Below are 26,716 nucleotides of genomic sequence, written 5' to 3' on the forward strand. Positions count from 1 at the left end.
TAAACTACCATATACTCATTAAGAATTTTGTTTGTGAGGGAAAAGCGATGGGGCAGACAAAAAATACAAAGGCTTGAGGTCTCGCTCTGAGTGCATGGCTTGTTAGTTCTGTGACCTCAGTTTCCCCATCTGTCAAATGGGCACGAAGTCCACTTCTCAGAGTTGCTGTGAAGGTCAGTTGAGCAAACATGTAATAGTAATCAAGAGCCAATGTTCATTGTGGGTTTTCTCAGTGCGGGCTCCTTGCTGAGTGCTTTATTCATTTGTCAAATGCTCACACCACCATCTGAAGAAGGGACTCTTATCGGGCCCATTTTTTAGATGCAGAGACTGAGATGCAGGAAGGTGAGTGGTTGGCCCACAGATAGCAGGTGATAAAGCTGGGGTGTGAACCCAGAGTTTCTGACTCCAGAGCCCTCAGCTTCATGAAATACGACTGCTCCTTAAAGGGATACGAATCTCTTTTGAACACAAACTGCTGTAGAAGCTTCCACGGGAGTGGGACCAGCACTATGATTCAGAATAAAAGTTAGACCTGCTGCCCAGGGAGCCAGTGGCTCAGAATAAGAGACCCTCTGTTACAGCTTGACTTGCCAAGTGAAGAGAATATCAAGAGGTAGGCTTGAAGGCTGCCCCCTGGGGGGGCGGGGGCAACCGCCCTTCTCTGCCTCCCCATCCCTGCTCTCAAACCAAGTCTCAGAAGCAAAGCCATCATTCTCAAGGCACAGCCCTAAAGCAGCTCATGTGGGCTTCCCAAGCAGAAAGTTTAGTCCTGGAAGCCAGGAGACTCCAGTTTGGGGGATGCTCTGAGAAATTTAGGGTGAGCTGGCTTATCTCACCCAAGTTCAGACAAGAGGTAGAACCACAGGCTTCCATGGGGCAGAAGTGTGAGGATCTCCCAGGGGACACTCATGGGACATGTTTCTCCGGGCACCCAGGTCCAGGCAAGAAGAGGACCTTGCCATCATGCCAGTTGTGGTCCCGTCTCTTGTCCTTACAGTCTCTGTCCCCCACCCCCAGCAGCCAGAAGTAATCCGAAGCCAGTGAAAACCTCTTGCCCCTCCCAGGTCCCCTGCCTTCTTTTCGATAATGAGAATGCTTTTCCACAACCAGCACAGGACTGTGATCACCATGGGGACGGGGACCTGTGACCACATCCCAAGCCCTTAACAGGAAGCCTGGCACCCTGGGAACAGGCACCCAACAAGTATTTGTTAAGTGAGCACATAAATGAGAAACAGCGGCAAAAGCCAAGCCTGAAGAATGAGGCAGGGCTTGAGACGGGCCAGCCCGTCCTGTCACCGAGGTCCCCAGGAGCACGCCCCACACCCCACAGGCTTCCTCGGCTAAATGACCAGTTGGAGGAAATGGACGCTTTTGCCCAGAGCCACAGGGTAACAATCTCCAGGGATGCACTGGGTTCCTCTTGGTTTACTGATCAAAGTCAGTCGGAGGTCACAATGGAGAAGGGGGACACTGCTGTGGCTGCTAAGCTCCAGCTAGGAGCAAAGTCCCCAGAACTTGACATCACCACCCACCTGCATGGGCGCGGCTGGGAGGGCATCCGGGGCAGTCTAGCCCCTCACCTAGGAGAGCGGGAATGGGCCTGGCGCAGGGCTGAAGGGGGGCAGAGAGGAGAGTTCCTCATAATCTATCAGCTGATCTCCAGGTTCTAGAAAATTCATCTTTTAGCCTCCCCTGTCTCACCCTTCCTGTTAACAACCCCCATCCCTGATTCTTCCTGGCTGACCCCGGCACCCAGCTCAGCTTGTCCAGCACTTAGCACTCCTGCCTTCGCCCTGACATTTTCTTTCTCCTGGACACCCACCCCCCCCGTACCCTTCACTCAAACCAGAAACCAGGTGGCAGGGTGTGAGGTGGGGCAGGGGGGTCGGGGGGAGGCGACTTCCCCCCTCCCCCACATGCAGCCAATGGACACATCCTGTCTAGTGAATCTGCTCCCAGCCATGACTGGACGATGCCACCACCACCCTGGCCCAGGTCCCCTTACCCTCACTCTGATGCCCGGATGCTCACGTCCTGTGGCCAGAGAGCTGGTGTGTCCTCGTGGGCCAGCCTGGGGCTCACCACCCACCCCTGGAGTCAGGGCGGTGTCCCCTTCGATCCACATGGATGACTGGGGTGGGGGAGGGTGTGCAGCGTGCAAGATGCTGCAGCCGGTGGAGGTCGGCAGAGCCTGAACTGGTGCCAGAGTGGCTTTGAGGAGGACCCAGGAGGGCGGGTGCCCTCAGGTATGCGGAAAATCTGCCACACCACCGAGACAGCCAACATTAGCCGACTTGTCAAGAGCTGGCTACGCGCAGGGCACCGTGTCAAGGGCTTTTCACCTCCAAGCACTTGCAACCCTCCTGGCAGCCTGGAGAGGCAGACCCGGTCATCACAGCACACACGTCTCGGAACACGCGATATCATGATATCACAGGCTGTAGGAGCCCGCGGGTCACCCTCCTGGGCCCCTTTCCTGGCCTGCCCCGCGCCCTCCCCGGGAGGAAACCAGGCCCCTGCTGATCCCTGGACGCCTTTGTTCTAGTGTTGCATATGTAGATGTCTCAAACAATATGTTTTGTGCGGTTTTCGCCTGTACACAAGTGGTGTTGCATCGTGCAGGTCCTCCCACAGCCTGCTTTTCTCACCCAGGGCCAGGCCGGTAAGGTCTGTCCATGTCGATCCAGGTGGCTCGAGTTTGTTCTTTCTGGATGCTGTATCATTGCATTAGGGATGTTCCTGGTGGCTTTTTAAAAAAAACACGTTTGATCACAGCCACGTAGGCGTGTCGGTCCACAATCAAGCAGTGAAGATGGGTTTCTTACAGAGAGCGGCAGCCCTCCCCGTGGCTCCGCACCAGCCGGAGACATCATTCCCTTGCTCATTGATTGTCTCTCTGCCCCTGGACGATCGGCCCCAGGGGGGCAGGGATTGTCTGGGTCACTGCAGTGCCCCAGCTCCTCACAAGTTCTCCCGTCTCTCCCCACACCCCAGGACTACCTGACAGACCTCATCACCAATGACAGCGTGAGCTTCTTCCGCACGTCCAAGAAGATGTACCCACACCGGCCCGTCCTGATGGTCATCAGCCACGCGGCCCCCCACGGCCCCGAGGACTCCGCCCCCCAATACTCACGCCTCTTCCCCAACGCGTCCCAGCACATGTAAGCTTCGGTACCCTGCCCACAGGGCCGCTGGGTGGTGTGAAGGTGGGAGGGTTGGGCTGTGGATGGTAATGGCACGACCGTGATGGAGCTGTGCCTTGTCTCAAATCCTCCTGGTGCAAAGAACCCAGGAACGCATTGCCCACCTGTGGGGACACCGGACGCAAATCCAGCCAGCCTGGCTTATGGGCCAAAGCAGGCGGCAAGTGTTGTTAAGTTGGGACCCTCGTCCTCCCCCCTAGAGGTCTGTGCGTGCAGTGCGGTATAATGGGTTTCCTTTGTGATCCTATGTTTTTTATTTTATGCATTTTAAATCATTTTGAGAAGTGGTCTGTAGCTTCATCAGACTATGACTATATTAAGCAGCCTTTCCTGAGCTGTTGACCATGTGGCAGGCTCCGTGCTGAGTCCTTACATTGCACCAAATCCCTGAATATTCACAACAACCCTCAAAGTATTATTTATCCATTCCTGCATAACAAATTACCCTGATATTGAGCAGCTAAAAACAAACGTGTATTAGGTCACAGTGTGTGTGAGTCAGGCACCTGGGAGTGGCCTGTCTGGAAGGTTCTAGCGCAGGGTCTCCCGAGGTTCTAATCCAGCTGTCGGCCAGGGCTACAGCCACCTGCGGCCAGCCCGGGGCTCACAGGGTGGCTCCTCGACCAGCCAGCCTCTTCGGAGGGTTGTTTGGGTGTCCTCACCGCATGCCAAACAGCTGGCTTCCTCCAGAGCAAATGATCTAAGATGAAGGAATGGACTGGGGGCCTGGCGTAGACAGAGAGAGGTTGAGCTGGAAGCCGGAGTCTTTTGTGACCTAATCTAAAAGTGACACACCATCCCTGTGCCATATTCTCTTGGTCGCACCGACCAATGCTGCCAGTGTGGGAGGGGCAGCACAGGGTGTGAATGCCAGGAAGGGGGGGCCATCGAGAGCTATCGTGGAGGCTGCCTACCACACCTGGCATTCCCATTCCACAGATGAGGAGACCGAGGCACAGAGAGGCGAGGTAACTTGCGGCCGGGAAACTGCAGAGCCAGATTGAGATCCTGCCCCCAGCCGCACCTGCCATCTCTCTGCCCACCCCTCCTGTCCTCCTCCCTCCAGCTGGCTAGTAAATCTCTCTGGAAAGTTCTCTTCCTGCCTCCAGCCACCTCCCGCTTAGCAGTGATACCCAGCAGCCCTTGCTGTGACATTGGGGCGACAAGGACAGGGCAATTTGGAATCCGCCTGAATATTCCGGGTGTTTAATTGTCATTATAATCAGACTGCGTTGCCCTCCTCATCCCCTGGCTGTAATTACTTTCTGACAGTGCCCAGAGTGGCTCCGAGAGGATGGGGCCGTGTGCTCACCTCCCGATCCCCTGGTCTTCGGGGAGGAGAGTGGACAGATGGTGAGCCGCATTCCAGGGGCCACGGCGCCCCCTCGCTCCCCAGCCGGCAGCCCTGCCTCTCTGCACACCTGACTTGCGGGCACGCTCCTCCGCCGGGGACACCAGTTGCCCCCACCAGCGGCTCCCCGCGGCGGGAGGAGGCGGGTGCGCAGCTCAGTCCCACCTAGGGAGCCACCGGGGGTGGGGGGGCAGGTGGGCTTCGCTTCCGCGGCTTCTCCTTTAAAAGAGGCGCTGGCAGCCCTCCTCCCCAGCAGCAGTTTCATGAGATTGTTTGACGTTGGCTGCTCATTTATTTTCCCTTTGAAATGAAAATTATAGAAATTGAACATGAGTAACGCCTGCTATTACTTACCCAGAGAACCCCCGTTGCCTTATTAGGGGTGTGTTTGGAAGGCTCTCCTATCTCTGGGGTATAATCATTTCCAAAACAAAACCAAAAACCAGAAACTTCTGCAGCTGGGCTATTTAATTATGACAGTCAAGGGGGGTGAGGAGGGGACAGGGCCCTGCTGGTGGGTCAGAGTTCCAGATCTTTCGATCCGGAGGCTCCTGTCAGACTGCCACCCAGTCAAGCCTGGGGTCCCGTTCTTGACGTGGGCCCCGTGGGCTCTCCCAGATGCTGCCTGCTGCAGCGTCCTCCCGCTCCACCTGCCCGGGGCCCCATCCTGCTCCCTGCCCCACACGCCTGTGCACACACACAGGGATGCAAACAGATACACACAGACACACACAAACACATGCACACACGAATGTACAAACACACATGAAAATACAAATTAGATACACATGTAGATTCCCAGACACACACACACACAACCACACACAAACACGCAGACATGCACACACAGAAAATACAAAGACACACACAGAGAGACACCCCAACCCCCACCAGCCCCCGGAGCTCCCTTTGAGTGTGGCGTCTGACTGTGGGCTCATGGGCCTCTCAGAACCCATGGGAGCCAGGCCGCACTGACAGCCTGGAGGTGGTGGCTGTCAGGGCCCTCGCCCCCTCCTGGGGACTCCAGCTGCACAGTGAGGGGCTGGAGGGCACGTCCTTCTTCCCCCCCACCCCCACTGCTGCCCCCAGCAGAGGGGAGGGGATGCTCGCCTTCAGGCCCTGTTGTGAACACACCACACATTCCTCATATTCTTGAGGAGGTGAGGCTTTCCCCTCTTTGTTCCGCAAGCAGCTGGGTTCTTGTAAAAGTGGGACCCTGGAGGAGACTGGCCTCCTGCAGGTGACCAGCAAGCTGGCACTGGCCTGAGAAGGTCCCCAGGCCCTGCACACTCCAGCTCTGAGATCCTGCTCCGAAAGAGGTCTCCAAGAAAGGGCTTTTGGAAATCCTTCCACTGCAGACTCCTGACAAACTCACCCCTCACTGTTCTCGAGGGCAGACACCAGCCTAATAGAATCTAGTAGATTCAGGGATGATTGCTCAAAATTGCATCCTGGAATCCGGCCCCTTGGGCCTCCAGGAACAATTTTCCCATACCACCAAACAGCTCTGAGGGCGTGTCTGCACAGCCCCTGCCCCCAGCAGTCCCCTTCCAGTTCCTGGGGGGGGGGGGGTAGGCTTGTTCCTAGGAATGTTCTACATGCAGGGTCAGGCCCTAAGCCGGCCCACAGGAGAGCCAGACCTCTGCTCTTAATCAAAGGAGGCCAGGGGGGCCGGGCTGGATTTAGCAGCGGGAGACCAGCCAGGGACTCAAAGCAAAGTCCAGAAGGAATCTCAAGGCTTGTGATTCACCCCCACGCTACATAGCAACGGTCTCCGTAACTGTCAGGCCGCCCAAAGGCGCAGCATCATCACCTCTCCCCGAACATTCTGATACTCTGATATCCGAGAGGCTGCAGAGGTCCTGGGGGGGGCAGGGGAGGCGCTAGGGAGCTTTCTGCCCTCTCCGCAAGGCCTGTTTGCCCGCCCTCACCCCCTGCTCGCCACCCCTTGCCCCCTTCATAGCCATTTTGAAAAGCCTTTTGTCTTCAGGCAGTGGAAACACAACCTTTATTTTCAGCTTTGACTGGGAAGGGGGTCAGATCTGAGGGGAACCAGACCAGCGCGAGGGATGCCACATTTTGTGGGGTGAATAGGGTGCTTCCTATCAGTGGTGTACCCCACCCAGGATATCCCGCACGTTGGCGGGGTGTCCTGGAGCTCAGATCCCAGGGCCTGGCGTGAGCTGAGGAGACCAGAGGTGCTCCTGGTTTGGGACAGAGCACTAGATGACTAGAATCACCTGGAAACTTCCAAAACCATGAACCACAGTAACCTGCGTGTTTCAGCTGCTCCATCCTCCAGCAGGAGTGTCTTGGCCAAAGTGATGGCCGGACACGTACGGACGGGATGGTCTCCAGACAGGCCCGCGTGTCAGGGAGGTGATTATGTTACGGTGGCAGTGGGCGACCATATCCACTCCTAGAGTTCAAAGCCCAGCTCTCCTTTGGCAAGTCAGTCCCCTTGCTGGGCCTCGGTGTGTTCCCTGGGGCGGGAAACATGGCACCTGCTCCCAGGGCAGTGAGTGGTAATGAGATGGTAGGAGGTGAACCCTCCGAGCTGCGCCCAGTACGTGGAATGTGGTCAGTCCTCCGAAGAAATCAGAGGTTCTGGTGATTTGTTCAGCATGGTGAGTCATCACAGCAGACCCCACGGCGGAAGTCACCCCCCGCCCGCACCGCCTGCTCCGAGACTGTGGGCAGGTCCCCTCTGTTTCCTCTTCAGTAACTGGGAGATGAGAAGAAACGGGAAGAGTAATTGTGACAAATGTACATTCGGGCACCATCCTCACGTTTTCGGCCATGCATCCATGACTATTACTGACCTGATTTTTTAGCCAACGTCCCTTTTCTTTTTTTTTTTTTCTAACCAAAATCTATTGCAAAAGGAAGCTCTCTAGTCGTGCTTTAACCACAATAACCCTCCCTTGCCCGAGGTAACTGAAAAATCAAAGCAAGGCTAGGAAATTTGAGTGGGGGGCCTGTGCCTACTGGAGGCTCTGGACTTGAGCCTGTCCCCTTCTTCAGAAAGAGAGCAGAGCAAATTCCAGGGAGGTGTTAGGGGACTCACACCAGACTGAGACTGGGGCCTGATGCTGTGGGCTGGCTGGCAGAGCTGAGCCGGGAGGGACTGATGTTCTCACTGTGCGGCTCCGGGTCACTTAAGGCTGGGTGACCCCCGGTCCTCCCACGTGCACACCATGCACTGGAGAAACGCTGACATAAGGTTTAGCAGAGCCCCAATGCACCGCCGCGGCTTCCCCAGATGGGCACTCAAGCAGTGCAGGGGGCTGCTCCCCCCGAGGCACGGGGGGCTGGGGACTTGGGGACCTGGGGACTTGGGGACCTGGAGGCCTGGGGACCTGGGAGGCTAGGGAACTGGGAACTTGGGGGCCTGGAGGCCTGGGGACCTGGGAGGCTAGGGAACTGGGAACTTGGGGACCTGGAGGCCTGGGGACCTGGGGGCCTGGGGATTTGGGGAGCTGGAGGCCTGGGGGGCTGCAGACCTGCAGGGCTGGGGGCTTGGAGGGCTGGGGACCTGGGAGGCTAGGAGACTGGGAATTTGGGGAGCTGGGGACCTGGGGGTGCTGGGGACTTGGAGGGCTAGGGACCTGGGAGGCTAGGGGACTGGGCATTTGGGGATCTGGGGACCTGGGGGGCTAGGGGTAGCGCCGCACCCGGCCTGACCTGGGCGCGTGTTTGCCCGCAGCACGCCGAGCTACAACTACGCGCCCAACCCCGACAAGCACTGGATCATGCGCTACACGGGGCCCATGAAGCCCATCCACATGGAGTTCACCAACATGCTGCAGCGGAAGCGTCTGCAGACCCTCATGTCTGTGGACGACTCCATGGAGACGGTAGGCCGCCCCCGCCGCCCGCAGCCCTCCCCGCCCTCACCTGGTCCCCAAGTGCCATCAGCTGCAGGGGAAGGGAAATGGGGGCAGAATGAGCCGGCGGTGTGACAGCCCCAGGGAAATGGCCGTGAGCGGTCCCGACAAAGCCTCTGCCTTCATGACACTTACGTGCTAGGCCTGTTCCGTTTGGTACATTTTTTAGCAGCTTTATTGAGATATAATCCACATACTATATTATTCACGCAAGTGTAGAGCCCAGTGGTTTTAAGATATTGCAGAGCTGTGTGATCACAGTCAACTTTAGACCATGCTCATTACCCCAGACAGGAGCCCCACGGCCTTCAGCCATCACCCCCGGACTGCCTCACCCTTTGTCCTTAGGCAGCCGCTAACCAGCTTTGTGTCTCTGTGGACTTGCGTCTTCTGGACACTTCCTTAGGAGTGGAATCACACGACATGTGGTCTTTTGTGTCTGGCTTCTTTCACTCAGCGTCACATTTTCCAGATTCATCCATGTGGTAGCGCACATCTTTCTTTTTATGGCTGAATAGTATTCCATTGTAAGGATATATAAATTTTTACTTATCCATGGCTATTTAAATTTTTTTTAAGAAGCCTCCACGCGCAGCCTAGAGCCCAACACGGGGCTTGAACTCATGACCCTGAGATCAAGAGTCTGACCCTTAACCGACTGAGCTACCAGTCACTCCATGGCTATATGGCTATTTAAATTTAATTAAAATCCATGGGGCGCCTGGGTGGCTGCCTTTGGCTCAGGTCATGATCTCCAGGTCCTGGGATCAAGCCCCGCAGCGGGCTCCTTGCTCAGTGGGTGAGGAGTCTGCTTCTCCCTCTTCCCCCCCACCCCTCCCCACCACTCGTTCTCTCTCTCTCTCTCTCTCTCTCAAATAAATCTTTTTTTTTTTTTAAAGATTTTATTTATTTATTTGAGAGAGAGAATGAGAGAGAGAGAGCACATGAGAGGGGGGAGGGTCAGAGGGAGAAACAGACTCCCTGCTGAGCAGGGAGCCCGATGCGGGACTCGATCCTGGGTCTCCAGGATCATGACCTGAGCCGAAGGCAGTCGCCCAACCAACTGAGCCACCCAGGCGCCCTCTCTCAAATAAATCTTAAAAAATAAATAAATTTAATTAAAATCGATGCAGCTTAAAATTCAGTGTCGTGGTCACACTAGCCACGTGCAGGTGCTCAGTGGTCACCTGCAGCCGGCGGCCACCATCTCACAGGTACTGACCTCGCCAGCACCACGGAAGGTTCTGTTGGACAGCACTGTCGTAGATCACCAACACCTGCCCCAGGCCACAGTGCACCTTCATCCACTCATTCATTCACTTGTTCATTCACTCATTCATTCATTCATTCACCCAGCAGCATTGGCAGAGTGCTAGTGTCACAGAATGCAGCAGAGAACGGTGACGAGAGCTCCTGCCCCCGTGGAGCCCCCCACTCTAATCCACAAACACACCAAAGAGATAGAAGGGGAGACGCGCTGCGAAGAAGGGGGGCAGGAAGCGACAGGAGGTGGGAGGCTGCAGTCACTGCACTTATAAATGCATCAGTCCCCCAGCAGTGAGGCGCAGCGAAGACCCGGAGCCGGGGAGGGACGTGCCGGAGGGCGCACGGTGCCCGCAGCCCTGCCCTGCGCCCTCACCGCCTCGCCCGCGTTTCAGCTCTACAACATGCTGGTTGAGACGGGCGAGCTGGACAACACCTACATCGTGTACACGGCCGACCACGGCTACCACATCGGCCAGTTCGGCCTGGTGAAGGGCAAGTCCATGCCCTACGAGTTTGACATCAGGGTCCCGTTCTACGTGAGGGGCCCCAACGTGGAGGCCGGCTCGCTGTAAGTGCGGCACCCCACCCCACCCCACCCCGGGCCCCGCATTTCCAGGGAGGCCTCCGGGCTCCACTGGCCCCAAGCCACTCCCTTGGGCGGCGCGTGATTTGGGCAGGTGAGCCTCGGTGCCCAGGGAAGCACTGATTATGTCACCCGGGGTGGGTGCTGACACATTTTATAGCCCTCTGCTGGGGAAGGAGAGTCCGGGGGCCGTTAGCACCTGTGAAAGCAGATTGTTTGTGGGGCAGCATGCCAGCGAATCGGGGAGGGGGCCTATGCGCGCACCACCACCAGCACGTGGGAAGGCGCCTTGATTTCTGCCTGGCCCGGGTGATCCTTGGGGCGGCTGGCGGCTGGCGGGGAGGAACCCTGCCGCCTTGCCGCCTCGGTGGGGCGGGGGGGTTTGTCTGCCAAGGTCAGCTGGGCCAGCTCAGGCCACAGCACAGAGGGAAACAGTCTCCCTCCCATCCTTCCTCCAGGACGCCATGGGCTAACCTTTGAGCTACCACGTTCTGGCAGCAAAAATGCCACACGGCGGGGCAGGGAGGGGCTGGAAAGGCAAGTGAGCACAGCACTGGCTTCCTCAGATCAACTGCGTATTACAGAGACCAACTCAAATGGTTCTTTGAAATGCAGATAAATCGCTATTAAGACACTTACTTGGCCTGACTTCCATCCCCTGGAAAGAATGCTTGGTGACAATTCCAGAAGGCGGGTTGTGTGGGTTCAAGGCTGGGCTGATCGCTCTCTGCCTGCCTATCTCAACAAATCCCTCCCCGTCCTTGGATCTCAGGGTCCCCATGGAAGGAGAGCTATGATAATAGGCGTGCTTATCTAGCTTTTTCTTCAGCCTGGGTCTGAGCCCTTTACAGCCACATAAGTCATGTGAGCATCCCAACAACCCTGTGGGGTAGATGCTACCATGACCCTGTTTACTGAGGCACAGAGAAGTTAGGTTGCCTGAGGTCATGTGGTATGTCAGGGCTTTAAGCCAGGCAGCCTCTACTCCTGCCTCTCTGAAACCTTGAGCCACCACTGTAAATCAAAGGAATTTGACCCACTAAAGACTCTTGAGGCATTGACATCATGGGTTGGTCAGCCTCAGAGTCTCTGATCTGGTTCGTAAGACCCAAAACCACACCCCACATGGACAAGAGAAAGAAAGGGCTAATGTCAGGCTTGGGGCTGAAGGCTAGGATGACTTTGGTTGCAAGCAGAAGCCAGATAAGGCCCCCCTCCCCCCCCCAAAAAAAAAAACAAAGATAAAAGGAATATAGGAACTAAAGCAACTGGAAAGTCCAAGGCTAATTGGCTTCAGGCATGGCTGGATCCAACAGTCACACAATAACATCAGGAAGCTCTCATTTTCCGTCTCTCAGCCCAGCTTCCTCCGAATTGGTTTCATTCTCAGGCAGGCTTTTCTCTCATGGTGGTACCCTCACCATGACTTGCAGCCATCCAGTTTAGGAAACCAAACAGTGGTTTGAACAGAAGCCTTGAGGCTGACACTCACCAGCCTGACCTGGGTCACGTGTCCATGACCCAATCACAGTAGCCAGGGTGATAGAAAACCTTGAGTGAGCACGTCCATCGGGCGGTGGAATCTGAGTGAGGCAGGGCACTGTTCCCACCAAGCAGGGTGTGGATGCTGGTGGGAAAAGCACTCCCGTCCGTCCCACCTAGTCCTGGGGAGCAGGACTGCTGGACGCTCTCAAGCCAGCTCATCTGCTGGTTGCCAGCATTCCACTTGGCGCCTGCTCACCCAGCAGTCTTCTCCAGCTCCCTCCGCCTGACAGGTTAAGTTGTCATGCCTTCAAGCCCCTCCACAACGCAGCCTCACCCCCTGTACCCCTCCCAGCACGCCTGGCTACCAGTCCCGTGTTCGCAAGGTGCTGGGCTGGGGAGAAGGAGGGGGTCAAAGACAACTGAAACCCTAGGACCCAGGCCCTGCCCCTCAGCCCAGGGAATGGGGTGGGGGACACCAAGCCGCCTTGGTGATGCCTACATGGCCATCATGCATTCAACGGGTGCCAACCCCTGCATTGGGCACATCCCTCAAGTCCCTTACCACCACACTGGGAACACCACCAGGCAGAAACAGGAGACAAGAGAAGTGACAGACGTATGGTGGAGAAAAATAACAAAATTCACTAAGCTAACACTTATTGAGCACCTACTGTGTATTCTAAGGGTAAAAGTGCTAGGAAGTGAAAACAAAACAGACGAAAGTGTCTGCCTTCCAATTAGATTCTAAATAGGCAACAGACGGTAAACCAGATATATGACTAAAATATGTAGTAAATGGGGGCGATGAGGCCTCAGGGCAGGGGCAGGGGCAGGAGGAGGGGTCCTCAGCAAGGGTCTTGTGATAGTAATCTATGCTGCATAACAAGTCGTTACAAACTGAGCAAGTGAGAACACCACACGGGTGGTATCTCACGGTTTCCGCAGCTCAGAAGTCGGGGCCCCGCTTAGCTCGGTCCTCTGCTTGGGCTGCAAGCAGGACTCGGCAGGGCTGGGGCTGTTCGGGTGCAAGCAGGGGACCTGAAGTCACACAGCCTGCCTCCTAGAATATTCACCACTCAGCCTCGTGGGGGGTGATGATCTGGGGCGGCTCGCTTCTTCGGAGCCGACCGGGGGAGAAAGTAGACAAAGACCCAGCTGGTAAGATGAAGTTGTACAGCACGTAACATAACCTCCATATGACGTCTCATCACCTTCGCCAGACCCTGTTGGTTTGGCCCACCCTTGAGGGGAGGGGATCACACAAAGGTGTGAACACTGGAGGGCGGGGATCATGGGGCCCCTCAGAGTCTGTCACCCTTGGGCATCCTTGGTAATTGTTGAGCAAAGAACTCGGGGCGGGGGAGAGTGCTCCTCTGGCATCTGGAGGAAGAACATTCCAGCAGAGGGAAGAGCGAGGGCAAAGGCCCTGAGGCCAGACAGCAGCCTGGCTAAGAACAGCCAGGGACCAGCGTTTGCGTCAGAGGTTCAGAGACAGGTGTGGGGGCAGGTCCAGGGTCTAGAGTGGCTCTTAAAGGGGGGTGTCCTGTGTTCGGGAAGTGGGAGACAGGGAGGGCATCCCTGGTAGAAGCAGCAGCCAAGTAGAGGCCTGTTAATCCCGGTACCCGGTGGTATGTGTGGAGTGCACAGAAGGTGAGGGGTGGGGAGGGCGGGGGGCTCCGCGGAACTGAGGCTGCAGAAGGGAGCCTGAGGGCTGGGGTGCAGGAGAGTGACAAGATCACAGCTTCCCCACCTTCTGAGCGTGAGTCCCTGGCGACCTCCTACCCTCCAGCCACCCTTTCTCCCCAGCGAGGCCGGGGCACCACTGCCCGGGTGGCCGAGTCCGTTTCTCCCCACCTCCCTCAGGAATCCCCACATCGTCCTCAACATCGACCTGGCCCCCACCATCCTGGACATTGCCGGTCTGGACATCCCCTCGGATATGGATGGGAAGTCCATCCTCAAGCTGCTGGATACGGAACGGCCAGTGAATCGGTGAGCAGGGGAGCAGGGCTGGCGCTGGGGGTGAAGGGGTGCCAGGCTCCCCAAACTGCATGAACTCATGGCCTCATCGTGTGTGTCTGAGAGGGGGGTGTGTCTCCTAGAGTCCAGAGCTGGCGCTCTAGGGTCCCTGATCCCGACTCCTTACCTTCCCTGGGAAAGACGGATGTTCTCTGAGATTCCACCCTCCCACCTGGATTATAGCCAGGTGACCAGTTGAGGACCCTCTCAGGGCTAACACTGTGCAAAACTGAAAGTAATAACAACAGCAGTGAACGCTAATTAGGCACTTCCTTGTTCTGAGCACTTTGCCGAGGATTTACCGTGTTGATCGTCACAGTAACCCGGTGGGGGAGGCATTATGAGGATCCCGTCTTATCAATGTGAAAACTGACTCCCAGAGAGGTCCAGCGACTTGCTGGACGTCTCTCACCAGCGTGGAGCCGACTCTGGGCATTCAGACTCTAGGCCGGAGGCCGCACCCCTAATCACGGCGCTCTAAGGGCTTTAACGCCGGCTGCTGTGATGGGCCCATATTTCTAGGTGTCCCAGAAGCAGGAAGGGGAACGGTGATGTGAAAAACTAAGCAGGTGGGAGGGTGAGCGGAGTCTGGCGGGGGACAGGCATGGTAGCAGCGACATCTGGTGGCCAGCACTGGGACTGCCCACCAGGTTCACCGCCCCAAAGTGCGGTTACAGCCTCCTGCTTGTCCCTCCTGCAGCTCAGAGGGTCCCCCTTTAGGGGGACCACCTCCACAGAGCCTCCTCCCTTTTGACTGTGAGGTTTCCTGAGCTGTACGGCTGTAAAACGGCACATGTGGGGCAGGATGCGTGCTGGCTTGGGAGCCGGGGCCCCTGGGAGTCGGGTGCAGGATGGAGCCTTCCTCCGGCAGCCTGAGCCCCTATCCGGGAAACAGCAATAGAGTGAAACTGTATGAAATGCACACTCAGATTACACACGTCCAACTGCAAAGGATCAAAGAAGGAAATCCCCCCAACACTCCAAAACCTTTGACCCGGGCCACTTCCTCCCAGTGGGCCTTCAGACCCCCATCTCTGGGGAAGACGCAGCTCTGCTCCATGAGGGGTGGGAGCATCCAAGCCTTCCCCGCAGCCCGCTGCTGGGCCCACTCCCCCCACCCCAGCTGCCCCTGGAGCCCCGGGTCTGTGCTGATTGTGAACCAAGGCACCATCCCTGCTTCTTGGAGAATGGGGGGGGGATGCGTGAGGCCCCCACATTGATGAGAAGGTGGAAGTGTGCTGCTTTTCCAGGTTTCACCTGAAAAAGAAGATGAGGGTCTGGCGGGACTCCTTCCTGGTGGAGAGAGGGTAAGTGCCAGGGGCTGGAGGGCCCCCCCCGACTTTCCCACCCCAGGAAGCTCCTGGCAGCCCCCCCTGTACCTGTGGCGGGGGCAGGAGGGAGACAGCCACTGTGGTCCCTCCCAAAAGGGACTCCCTCGGATTTGTGTCCACAGCCGCCTGGACCCAAAGGAAGCCCGCTCACTGTTCCCGTGGTTGATCCAGAACTTGCGTCTGGAGGCCACATGTCCCTTCAGACATGTTTTCCTGCCTACACAATGTCTTAAATGTTTCCTAATTTATTGCCAACTCATGCAGTTTGGGAGGTTTCTTATAAAATTCTCACTTCTTAAGCCTCTTAACACAGAGGATGTGGCCAGGCGGGACCTGCGTCCTGCGTGGTGACAGCGCCCGGGCCGCGCGGGGGCCACCTCATAAGCAGGTGCACACTCCTGCAGAGCCCAGAGGCCAGCCGCATGTCCCACTCCCTGCCCCACAGCAAACTGCTCCACAAGAGGGACAATGACAAGGTGGATGCTCAGGAGGAGAACTTCCTGCCCAAATACCAGCGCGTGAAAGACCTGTGTCAGCGCGCGGAGTACCAGACGGCGTGCGAGCAGCTGGGACAGGTGAGGAAGTGTGGCCGCTGCCCCAGGGGCTCCTGTCCTCCCTCCCCGCCCCAGAGCTGTCCCCTCCCCGGGGCTGCCCCTCAACCCTCAGTCCGCGGAGCCAGCCGGGCCGGGGCCTCTGAGGTGTGGTGTTTGCCGAGTGTGACACCCCTGGGTGACACCAGGTGACGCTCAGAAAGCGACTCCTTCCTCAGCTCCCTTTCAATCGTGATCCTATCGGAGGAGAAGCGCCCTACGGGGCAAGTGGGGCTTCAGCTCCCGGGTAGCCCCCGCTCGGCCCCCTTTCCGGCCTCCGCACCTGTTCATAGCCTCGGATACTCCGTTAGTTCCCTTGAATTCACTTTACAGGAGCCTCTCGGTGCTGGCTTTCCAGTGAGAGGAGAAGCAGGAAGCTGCCTTTTTAAATAAAGAAGGTTTTTAAAAAGGGAGCTGATTTCAAGAGAAGTGTTAAGAAAATTACAACCACATAGTATTTAGAGAGAGCAGGAGGAGTCTGCACTTGGCTTTTCCGAGGTGGGCTCTGGGGGTGGGGGGCAGGGAAGCAGGCAGGGTGGCCCGGCCCACGGGGTGCTGGCCGTGTGTCCCTGTGTCAGTCCGCGAGCTCCCCCGGGGTAACTCGGGCCGCGCCCATAGGTACAAATAAAGCCAGGCCTTCCTGTCCCGCTTCTCACTAAGAGCCCGTGGCTTCCGAGGTCCAGGCGCGGGTTGGGTGGCTCTCTCACGGGTCCACGCGGGCAGCTCCGTCTTACCACGAGACTCAGGACCGGCCCATCCCCATGGCCGTGCCCCCCACCCCTGTTTGTTCATAAGCCCCCAGACCCTCCTCCCCGTGTGTGGAGGATGTCTCGTCTGGGAAGAAGCCCGTCTGTGTCTCTGGACAAGAACTTTGGGTTTCGCTGCTCCCTTGGTTGCCGAGCGTGGTTCCCGGCCCTGGAGCGATGGCCCTGAATGTCCCCAGCAGAAAGCCCTGCCCTCCGGGGGCTGCGTGCTGGGGAGATCCCCACAGTGGAGCTACCAGGAGGGAGCTGCTGGGCCAGCGGCCTTTGTCCCCCCTGGATTGTTCAGATCCTTTCGGCGCCGCCCAGACTGGGGGTCGGGCAGTCCCAGGGCGGCCCAGGGGCAGGCATCAGAGCACGTGGCGAACCCCAGAGGAAAAGAGCCCTGGAGGTGGGGGTTGGGGCCCGGGCCCGCTGGGGAGGCATCAGTCTCTAGCCCCCCAGCTAGAGCCCTGAGGACACCAGTCCCAACAGTCAGCCACGGGCAGCACACAGTCGTGGCCCTGCTGACCCGGCCACCCCTCGGTGCCGTGAGCCCCGCCCCCCGCGGGCCTTTCGGGGCTCCTCCCCCCGCAGACGTGCGTCCGTCCCCCGGTCGCTGAGCAGCCGGCGCCGGGGCTCCCGCGAGCCCGCGTCCCACCCAGCGAGGGCCCAGCGGCGGGCGCCGTGTCGGGCTGGCTGGGGACGGCGGCGCCGAGCCCCGGGAGCCTGAGGGCCCGGCTGTGTCTTGCAGAAGTGGCAGTGCGTGGAGGACGCGTCGGGGAAGCTGAAGCTGCACAAGTGCAAGGGCCCCGCGCGCCTCGGGGGCAGGGCGCTCTCCAACCTGGTGCCCAAGTACCGCGCGCCGGGCGGCGGCCACACGTGTGCCTGCGACGGCGGCTACAAGCTCAGCCTGGCCGGCCGCCGGAAGAAGTTCCTCAAGAAGAGTAAGTGCGGCCGGGGGGGCGCGGGGGGGCGATCCTCTGCGGCCCCGCAGACCGCGTCCCAGCGCCGGGTGGCGGGCGTCCTGGGAGCGGGGACAGGGCGGCGGTGAGGCGGGAAGAGGACGTGCGAGCGCGCTGAGCACTGCCCAGGGCCGCCGCGGGAGAGGCAGGGGGGAGGGCGGGAGGGCGCCCGGCGGCCCTTACTCGGAGGCCAGAAGCCAGCGGCCGGTTTTGAGCAGAAGAGCCAAGGTCAGATCTGTGTTTTCAAGGGACCCTCCAGCTGCCACTTGGGTGGGCTGCGAGGGGGCGGAGCGTGCGGAGGCCGCTGGGGAGACCTGGCGGGAAGCCTGGGCGCTTGGCCGGCCCCTCGCGGGCAAGGAAGCGGAGTCGGGCTCTGGACGAGCCTGGAGGGGAGAGCCGTGGCAGAGAGTCGAGCCTCATTATTTGCAGATTGCCTTCCTCGCAGTGATTTACCTGGAGCCCCCGGATCAGTACTCAGGGGGCCTTCTCGGTCATTCACGGCGCAGGCGGAGGGGCAGAAATTTCCTAGTCCCGCAACCCGCGCGCGGCCCGCTGAGCTCGACCGAGGCGATGCCCCGCTTTCCAGCCTCCGCTCTCGGACTGTGGGGGGGCATCTCTGTCACGGCTGTTTAGCATCGCGTTTCTTGCATTTTGTGCTTTTGCCCGGGGATGTCACTGTTCAGCCTGGTGCTGACGTGCTGTGTGGTGTCCCCAAGCACGGGAAGGCTGAGATGTGCCCCAAGGAGAGGACACAGGGGTTAGATAAGCTTCCCTCAGGCACGAGACACAGCGCTGTTGGCCGGGAGCTCGGTGTTAAAGGATCAACGGTATCTATTCAATGAGGTGTCTTTAAACAGAAGCACACCGATAAGGTTCTATACTGACAGTTGACAAACATGCTGTAACCAGAGGCTCACAGGAACCGAACCCCCCTTTTCCCCTAGGAGCAGTGGCGTGGTGTGGGCTAGCTCAGTGTTCGGGCGACTTTATAGAACATAACCAGCTCGAATAACGAGAATCAACCGTCCTTTGGATGAGTGGGAAAGAGCCTCCATGCCAGTGGAAGGAGCCATCTAAGACTTCATGGCTCGCTCCCCGCAGGGGCTGAGGAAGGACAGAGAGCCAACGAGCAGAGAAAATGGACTCCTAGATCCAACTGCAAAACTCCCATCACTCTGGACTAGTCCTGGCCCCATTCCGAGGTTCAGCTTCCCCTGAGAAGAATGCACCTGTGCCGGGAACATGCTCAGAGGCCCCTGGGTGCCAGCCCTTGGTCTCCGTGAGACCTGGTCAGCGGGCCAGACGTGTCCCCTCCAGAGCTGGGCAGTGTCCCATGCCGCCCACTCATCGGGCCCCCTGACCCAAGGACAACCAAAGCCTAGTAGAGATTTTAGTTCTGCGTGTTTTTTTTCCTAATAGTGGTAAAATACACAAAGTTTACCATTCTATTTTTTTTTTTTAAGAGTTATTTATTTGAGAGAAAGAGAGAGCATGAGCGGGAGAGGGAGAAGGAGAGAGAATCTCAGTCTCTGCACTGAGCGGGGAGCCCGATGTGGGGCTCGATCTCACAACCCCGAGATCACAACCTGAGCTGAAACCAAGCGTCAGACACTGAACCGCCTGGAACCCCCCACCCCGCGCCCCTCTAACTATTTTTAAGTGCACAGTTCAGCGGCACTAAGCACCTTCACACTGTCGTGCCGCCTTCACCTCCGTCCGTCCCTAGAGCGCTTCTCATCTTGCAAAACTGAAACTCTGTCCCCATTAGGCTGAAACTCCCCACCGCCCTTCCCCGTCCCTGGCCACCACCCTTGTGTTGCCGTCTCTGGGCGTCTCAGTGCTCTGGGGACCTCATATAAGTGGAATCGTGCAGTGCTTGTCCTCTTGGGCGGGCTTATTTCACTCAGTATAACGTCCCCAAGGGTCATCCATGGTATTGCCTGGGTCAGAGTCCCCTCCTCCTGTAAGGCTGAATGATACTCCACGGTGGCCTAATGAGGGCCCGGGCGTCCAGCGGCAGGCCCCTCTGACCCGCCGGGCCTCGGCGCCGAGCAGGTGGTCCCTCCATGGCGCTTCCGGCTGGGAGCCCCCCGTTATATCTCCTCACAGGCCCATGAGTCGCTGCCAAGCTCTTTTGTAGCCAACTCAGAGGATTGGTTTCCAGACTGAATTCCACAGCTGACATCTCCTTGCTTCAGCGCACAGCACGGTGCATAATCTTCAAATAGTACGAGAAGTTGTGACTCAGTTAAGCTTTTTTTTTTCCCCCCAATTAATACTCAGAGGAAAGAAGATGCACCAAAATAGCTGAGACTCCAGTCAACCTAAGTTCTCACCTGAGCTCGGTGTAACTGAAGTTCTGTCTTAGACGCACCTCACAGCAACCCGGGGACCAAGGTGGGGCCCCTCCTTATGATGCACAGGAAAGCCCGGGTCACGCAGCTGAATCGGGGCCCAGGCCTCATCCCCTGGCCCCACATTCGTCCTCCTGCAAGTGCCTGCCAACAGAGCACTTCCGCCCCTTTCTGAGCAGCCAGCTCTGAATAGGGGTGCTCAACCCCTCCACAGTTTTGCTCCTGGGGGGATGCTCCTGGCATCGGGTGGGTAGGGGCTGGGGATACTTGCAAACATCCCACAACGCACAGGATAGTCTCCCACAACAAAGGATTATCTGGCCCCCAAATCTCACCAGTTTTGAGGCTGAGAAGCCCCAGTTTAGAGCAGCTCAGACCCCAGCCCGCCGTGATCCACTGGGACACCAGCTGTGGCGTGAGGAAGCCCGGCAGGGCCAGCCAGCCCAGAGCGGGGCGATGGGCCCAGGCGGCCACTCTTTACTCACTTAGGCTCCCAACAAACCTGCAGCCCTACCATGCGCCAGATGCTGAGGTTACAGAGTTGAGTGAGAGAGACGCAGATCGGGCCTCGTGGGTGAGACAAGGTGTAAGCAAGTTAACGGAGTGGGAAGATCGTGGAGGAAATGACACAGCGGCGTGCCCAGGAGGAGAGGGCTGGCCGCCCTGGGATGGGCACTTGGCTGATGCCTAAGTGAGAGCCAAGTGTGGGGAAGGAGCCGGGCCTGTACACATTCTCAGTCTGGGAAGAGGGAGTACAAAGACCCTGTGGGTCCCAGCCCCAGAGAGCAGGCTGCGGGGCCCAGGATTTTCCAGGCCCGGGGAGGTAAGACAGGCTCCGCTTGTGACCTCGGACAAGGATGTCCCAGCTGTCGAGCGCCCTCGAACCACAGAGCAGTTGCTTGATGCCAACTTCCAGTGCTGCAGAAGTTACCAGTCCTGTTCAGGTCATGCTGCAAAGAGCCCTGCAGGGCAGGGCCCGTCGTGAGGACACAGCTGCTCGGGAGTTAACCAGATTGTCTGGGGTCACACATTTGCTCAGGATTTGCACCCGAGCAGTCAGATTCCAGAGCCCACGCTCTTGGCCACAGGGTTATGAAGCCCCTCTGTTCCCAGGATGCAGGGTCAGCGGGGGCCCGTCTGGGACCCCCGGAAACAAAGCCCACCAGGGTGACCAGGAGAACGAGGAGTGTGGCTTCACGTCCAGGCGAAGGTTTACATGGGCTGGCAGCCTCGTCTGCAAAGGACCAGAGAGTAAATATTTGAGGCTTTGCAGGCTGAACGAACGGTCTCTCAACTTCTCAGTTCTGTCACTGGAGCGAGAAAAGAGCTGTGGACTCAGTAGCTTATTTACAAAACCGGGCAGAGGGCCAGATTCGGCCCTTAGGCCATAGCTTGGGGACCTCTGGGTGTATGGCTGGGGGATGGAGCCGGGAAGACCCAAAGCACTTGACTCCTAAGCAAGCGAGACAAAAGGGGCAGCAGGAACCCGGTGGGTCTAGTTCACGGCCCTCATGGGCAGGTATGAGCCGCCCCCACAGGGACAGCGGTTCACACTGTGTGCATCAGGGGCCCTGGGACTGTGGCTTCAGGGGGACTGGACTCAGAAAGGAAAAAGCCAAGGCAAACGTTGGCCCAAGGTATTGCTAAGAGAGGCCTCTCCTGGACCTGGGCCCCCGGATCCTTTGGCCCGTGTGACTCTGATAGAAGGGGTCTGAGAACTGAAAGATACAAACACCTGCCCCAGGAGTGGGGGCAGCAAGAGCAGATCCTGCAGCCCAGAGGCCCCCCTGGCCGCCTGGGACAGGGAGTTCCCAGCCGAGGGCCTCGGGCGCCACCTGGTGGCCACTGGGAGCCCAGCAGACACGCAGGCCGAGCCAGGCTCCAGGCCCTTCTCCAGAAAGATGCACCTGGAGGCCAGCGGTGTTACAGACTTGATGCACAGCAGGGCCAGACCTGAGTGAAGGGTGCGGAGTTTTAAGACAGAAGGGAGGGATGGGGAGGGCCACGGCCAACAGAACAGACCGCCTGTCTAAAGGAACGGCATCAGCTCCTGCCCGTGGACCCAGTGGGGACAGTGCAGGCACTTCTTCGGTTCTCTCTTCCGAAGCTCGAAATCTGCACTCCTACATGGCCACCCACCCCCGCTTTTCTCTAATGTTAGCAACCTGATCAAATTTGTCTTTTAATATATAGAAGATGCAAGAAATCCAGGCTCTGGCTTTAGCCTGCATGGCCTCGGTTTTCAGTAGCCAACTTAGAGCCTGGAAAAAATGCCTCCGAGCCCTGTGCCCCTGCCCAGCTCCGGGGAGAGCATCCCGCTCCCTGCTGGCCAATCAGACGGAGAAGCTGAGAGACCTCCCCCCAAGCCGCTCCCTTTTCTATCCAGGAGAACGTGCTATAGCTTTTTTCTTTTCCGGTTCAAATTAATGTGGTTTTTTTAGTGTCTTTGTTTCTTATTGAGGTATAAGGGACATATAACATATTAGTTTTGGGTGTGCAACATAGTGATTTGGTACCTGCAGACATTGCAAAATTATCACAATAGGTAGTTAACATCCGTCACCATACAGTGACAAAAATTTTTTTATTTATTGTGAAAATTTTGAAGATCTCCCTTAGGAGCCTGCAAATATGCAATACAGTATTATTAACTATAGTCACCGTCCCCTACATGGCATCCCCAGGACTCACTCATTCTGTAACTGGAAGTTTGTACCTTTTGAGCCCCTTCACCCATTTCGCCCACTCCCGACCCCACACCTCTAGCAGCCACCAGTCTGTTCTCTGTATCTATGAGCTCGGGGTTTTGTTTTGTTTGGGGTTTATTTTTAGATCCCACGTATAAGTGAGATCAGGTGGTATGTGTCTTTCTCTGACTTGTTTCACTTAGCCTTATATATCCTCTAGGTCCATCCATGTTGGTCTTTTCGTTTTTGTTTTTTTGTTGTTTTTGTTTTTTATGATTTTATTTATTTGAGAGAGAGACAGAGACAGCATGAGCAGGGCAGAGGGAGAGGGAGAAGCAGACTCCCCACTGAGCAGGGAGCCCAACAAGGGACTCGATCCCAGGACCCCAAGACCATGACCTGAGCCAAAGGCAGACACCTAACCGACTGTGTCACCCAGGCGCCCTTATTTCTTGTCTTTTTGGTAACAGCCATTCTAACAGGTGTGAGTGAGAGGATAGCTCATTGTGGTTTTGATGTGCGTTTCCCTGACGATGAGCAACGCTGAGCACCTTTTCATGTACCTGTTGGCCAACTGGATGTCTTCTTTAGAAAAATGTCTATTCAGATTCTCTGCCCGTTTTTTAGTCAGATGGTTTGGGTTTTTGCTATTGAGTTGTGTAAATTTTTATCTATTTTGGATATTAACTTCATCCTTATCAGACAGTTTTTATCATAAATGGATGTTGAATTTTGCCAAATGCTTTTCCTGCATCCACTGAGATGATCCTATGATTTTTATGCCTCATTTTGTTAAATGTGGTGTATCACGATAGAGCTTGGTTGGCAGATGGTGAACTGTCCTTGTATCCCTGGAATAAATCCCACTTTATCGTGGTGTTTGATCTTTTTCATGTATTGAATTCGGTTTGCTGAGGGATTTTGCATCTATGTTCATGTGGAAACTGGCCTATAATTTTCTTTTCTGGTGGTGTCTTTGTTTGGTTTTGATATCGGAGTCATGCTGGCCTATGAAATGAGTTTGGAAGTGTTCTCTCCTCCTCTCTTTCTTGAAGAGTTTGAGAAGGACTGGTATTATTAATTCTTTAAATGTTTGGTAGAACTCACCAGTGAAGCCATCTGGTCCTGGACTTCTGTTTGTTGGGAAGTTTCTGATTACCGATTTAATCTCCTTACTTAATGATTTTATATCCACGTTCGTTTTTTTTTTTTTTCTTTTTTTATTGAGGTGAGGTCCAGACACCATAAAATTTACCATTTTTACAACGTTAAAGTCTACAATTCAGAAGCATGTACTACATTCACAGTGTAGTGCACCCACCACCTCTAATTCCAGAACCTTCCATCACCCCCAAAAGGGAACCCCAGTACTATCTCCCCATCCCATGGCAACCATTAACTTGCTTTTTGTTTCTTTACCTCCTGTGGACATTCTGAACAAATAGACCCATACAACATGGGACCTCTCATGCCTGCATTGACGGAGCGTCGTGTGGTGGACACCCACCCACAGGGTAGCGTACATCATGGCCTCGTTCCTCTGTGGCCAAACATTCCATCACACAGATGGACCACATGTGTCCCCACATAGCTCTTTCTGGGCATCATCTCAAGCCACATCCTCCTTAGCTCTGGGCATTCAGTTTTTCCCAATTGAATCATTGTGTGGTCCTTCCCACTGGGGTCCCTCCAGCTCCTGCCTCCTGGGCAGGTAGGTCTCAGGAGCCCTCAAGTCTCGGGATCAATGGGCCGCTGCCCAGAGGGCCCGGCCAGCCTGTCCAGGCCCACTAACCCAGCCACCCGCCAACGCCCACAGAGTACAAGACCAGCTATGCCCGGAACCGCTCCATCCGCTCGGTGGCCATCGAGATGGATGGCGGGGTTCACCGCACAGGCCTGGACGACACATCCCAGCCCCACAACCTTACCAAGCGGCACTGGCCAGGGGCCCCTGAGGACCCAGACGACAAGGACGGCGGAGACTTCAGTGGCACCGGGGGCCTTCCAGACTACTCAGCCCCCAACCCCATTAAAGTGACACATCGGTGAGAGTCCAGGCGGAGGGCAGGGGTGTGGGGGGCAGCTGGGGCCTTGGGGGGGGTGGAAGCCCACACCTCGGGCCCCTGGCTGGTCCCGCTCAGCCCCTCAGAGCACACGTGGCCCCTTCTCTCGAGCAGGTGCTACATCCTCGAGAACGACACAGTCCAGTGTGACCTGGATCTGTACAAGTCCCTGCAGGCCTGGAAAGATCACAAGCTGCACATCGACCACGAGGTGAGGAGGTTCTGGGCCGGGAGCACTCTCCCCCCACCCTGAGCTGGGCAGGACCACCAGCCACCCCGGGAGGGACAGAGGCCTGCCCAGGATCCTCGGGCATCTGACAGGCCACTTCCAGGCTGCAGGGGAGGACAGTGTAGTCAAGGACTGTCCTTCCAGGACCGCGCTTCACTCACAGATGCTCCCGCCACAGCCAGTCCTCTCAACAAGCTTGGGGGCGACAAGGCCTCGGTGGGCTCAGCTGGTCCTCACGAGCCTGGCCCCTTCAGCAGGTGGAACCCAGGGCCCCTCGGCCCTAGGCCGTCCCTTCTCCCCCAGCGCCCCAGAGTTTCATAGCCTTCTCTCCTGCTCTCTGCCTCAGATCGAAACCCTGCAGAACAAAATTAAGAACCTGCGGGAAGTCCGGGGTCACCTGAAGAAAAAGCGGCCCGAGGAATGTGATTGTCACAAAATCAGGTGAGGAGGCAGCGAAGAGCAGCCAGGACACCCCAGAAAGGCCCCTCGTGCTCCTGCAGGACACTGCTGGGGACACAGCCTCCCCTCTGGGGCTCCTTTCAGTATCTTTAGAGCCCTGTCTCCTCCCTCAGAGGGAGAACAAAAAACCAGTAAGCACTCACATGCCCGTTGCCTGCAGTGGGCACAGACCGCGGCCCAGGGAGCCGGCCAGACGCACCTGATCACAGAGGCAGGCTCTTGCTGGGGGGAGGAGGGGTGGGGGGGGCGGGACTGGTTCCCAGGACGGGGAGGTGCCTGTGCGGACTGCCCTTCCAGAAACAGTCCTCCTGGCCCAGGGTCCACGTTGCCAACTCGGGGAACTGCGGCCTGGGGGTCGTTGTCCAGCCGAACTTCTGCGACGCTGGAGCCGGGCTGCGTCTACGCCGCCCAGTATGACAGCCAGCAACCACGCGGGGCTCTTGTGCTCTTGAAGTGTGGCCGGGGTGACAGGGGAACTGAACTTATGCTTTGATGTAAATGGGAAGAGCCACAGGTGGCCAGTGGCTCCTGCACCAGTGTGCCCCCTTCTCAGAAAGGGCTGGCCCTGAGCCAGCATGCGGTGGGCAGGGGTGGGGGGGGCACCCAACCTGGAGATGCCAGCCCAGCGTCCAGTGCTGCTGACTTACACCCACCCAGGGCCCCCCAGCTGGCCTCCAGGGCAAGGGGCCGGCCAGCCAGGCAGCTGCTGCCCCGGGGGTGGTTCCCACCCCAGCATTGCCCCAGAAAGCGGGCCGGGGGTCCCAGGGGACCGCGGTTTGCACCACGCCCCTCCCCAGGAGCTGCCCTGTAAGCAGCTTCGGCCACCCGGGGTCTGTTACAGTTATCACCCCCAGCACAAAGGCCGCCTCAAGCACAAAGGCTCCAGTCTGCATCCTTTCAGGTAAGGGCAGCTTAAGGCTCAGGGGAGCTAAGCCAACAGGAGCAGGAAAGAGGTGCTGGCCCTTCCCTGCGGGGTACGCGGCAGTCCTTGAAAAGGCGGGATCCCAGAGCGGCTCTCCGGCGCCGCCCTGTGGCAGGAGGGGGTCCTACCCGGGGGGCGGGGGCGGAGCAGGCTGCAGGGGCGGACCCTCGGCCTGGCCCCCAGCGCGGCCTCAGACCCGCAGTGGGTCTTGGCCAGGGGTCCCTTCGCCCGGGGGACCCTCCACGGCGGTGCGCCCCACTCCGGGCAGGAAGAGCAGAGGTTCAGGGTCCCGGACCCCTAGGCGGCTGCAGGTGGGGGCGGAGGGAGGTGTGAAGGGTGTGGCCCTGTGTGCCCCTAGGAAGGGCCTGCAGGAGAAGGACAAGGTGTGGCTGCTGCGAGAGCAGAAGCGCAAGAAGAAACTTCGCAAGCTGCTCAAGCGCCTGCAGAACAACGACACGTGCAGCATGCCAGGCCTCACGTGCTTCACCCACGACAACCAGCACTGGCAGACGGCGCCGCTCTGGACACGTGAGCGAGCGGGCGGGCACGGGCGGGAGGGCTGCTCCGGGGCCG

The 26,716-nt window shown here is 57.6% G+C and overlaps 1 protein-coding gene across 1 annotated transcript in view; it reads left to right on the top strand.

Annotated features, from left to right (window-relative positions):
* SULF2 (sulfatase 2) overlaps positions 1 to 26,716 on the top strand; it is a 112,075-nt gene that overhangs the window by 80,636 nt on the left and 4,723 nt on the right. Inside the window, 12 exon segments of the mRNA XM_032419870.1 lie at positions 3,001 to 3,170; positions 8,270 to 8,420; positions 10,109 to 10,284; positions 13,648 to 13,776; positions 15,054 to 15,110; positions 15,580 to 15,709; positions 17,219 to 17,411; positions 24,287 to 24,515; positions 24,648 to 24,744; positions 25,109 to 25,203; positions 26,063 to 26,122; positions 26,502 to 26,671. Coding sequence (XP_032275761.1) covers positions 3,001 to 3,170; positions 8,270 to 8,420; positions 10,109 to 10,284; positions 13,648 to 13,776; positions 15,054 to 15,110; positions 15,580 to 15,709; positions 17,219 to 17,411; positions 24,287 to 24,515; positions 24,648 to 24,744; positions 25,109 to 25,203; positions 26,063 to 26,122; positions 26,502 to 26,671 — 1,657 coding nt within the window.

Source organism: Phoca vitulina, unplaced genomic scaffold, assembly GCF_004348235.1.
Source record: "Phoca vitulina isolate PV1807 unplaced genomic scaffold, GSC_HSeal_1.0 scaffold22, whole genome shotgun sequence".
NCBI lineage: Eukaryota > Metazoa > Chordata > Mammalia > Carnivora > Phocidae > Phoca > Phoca vitulina.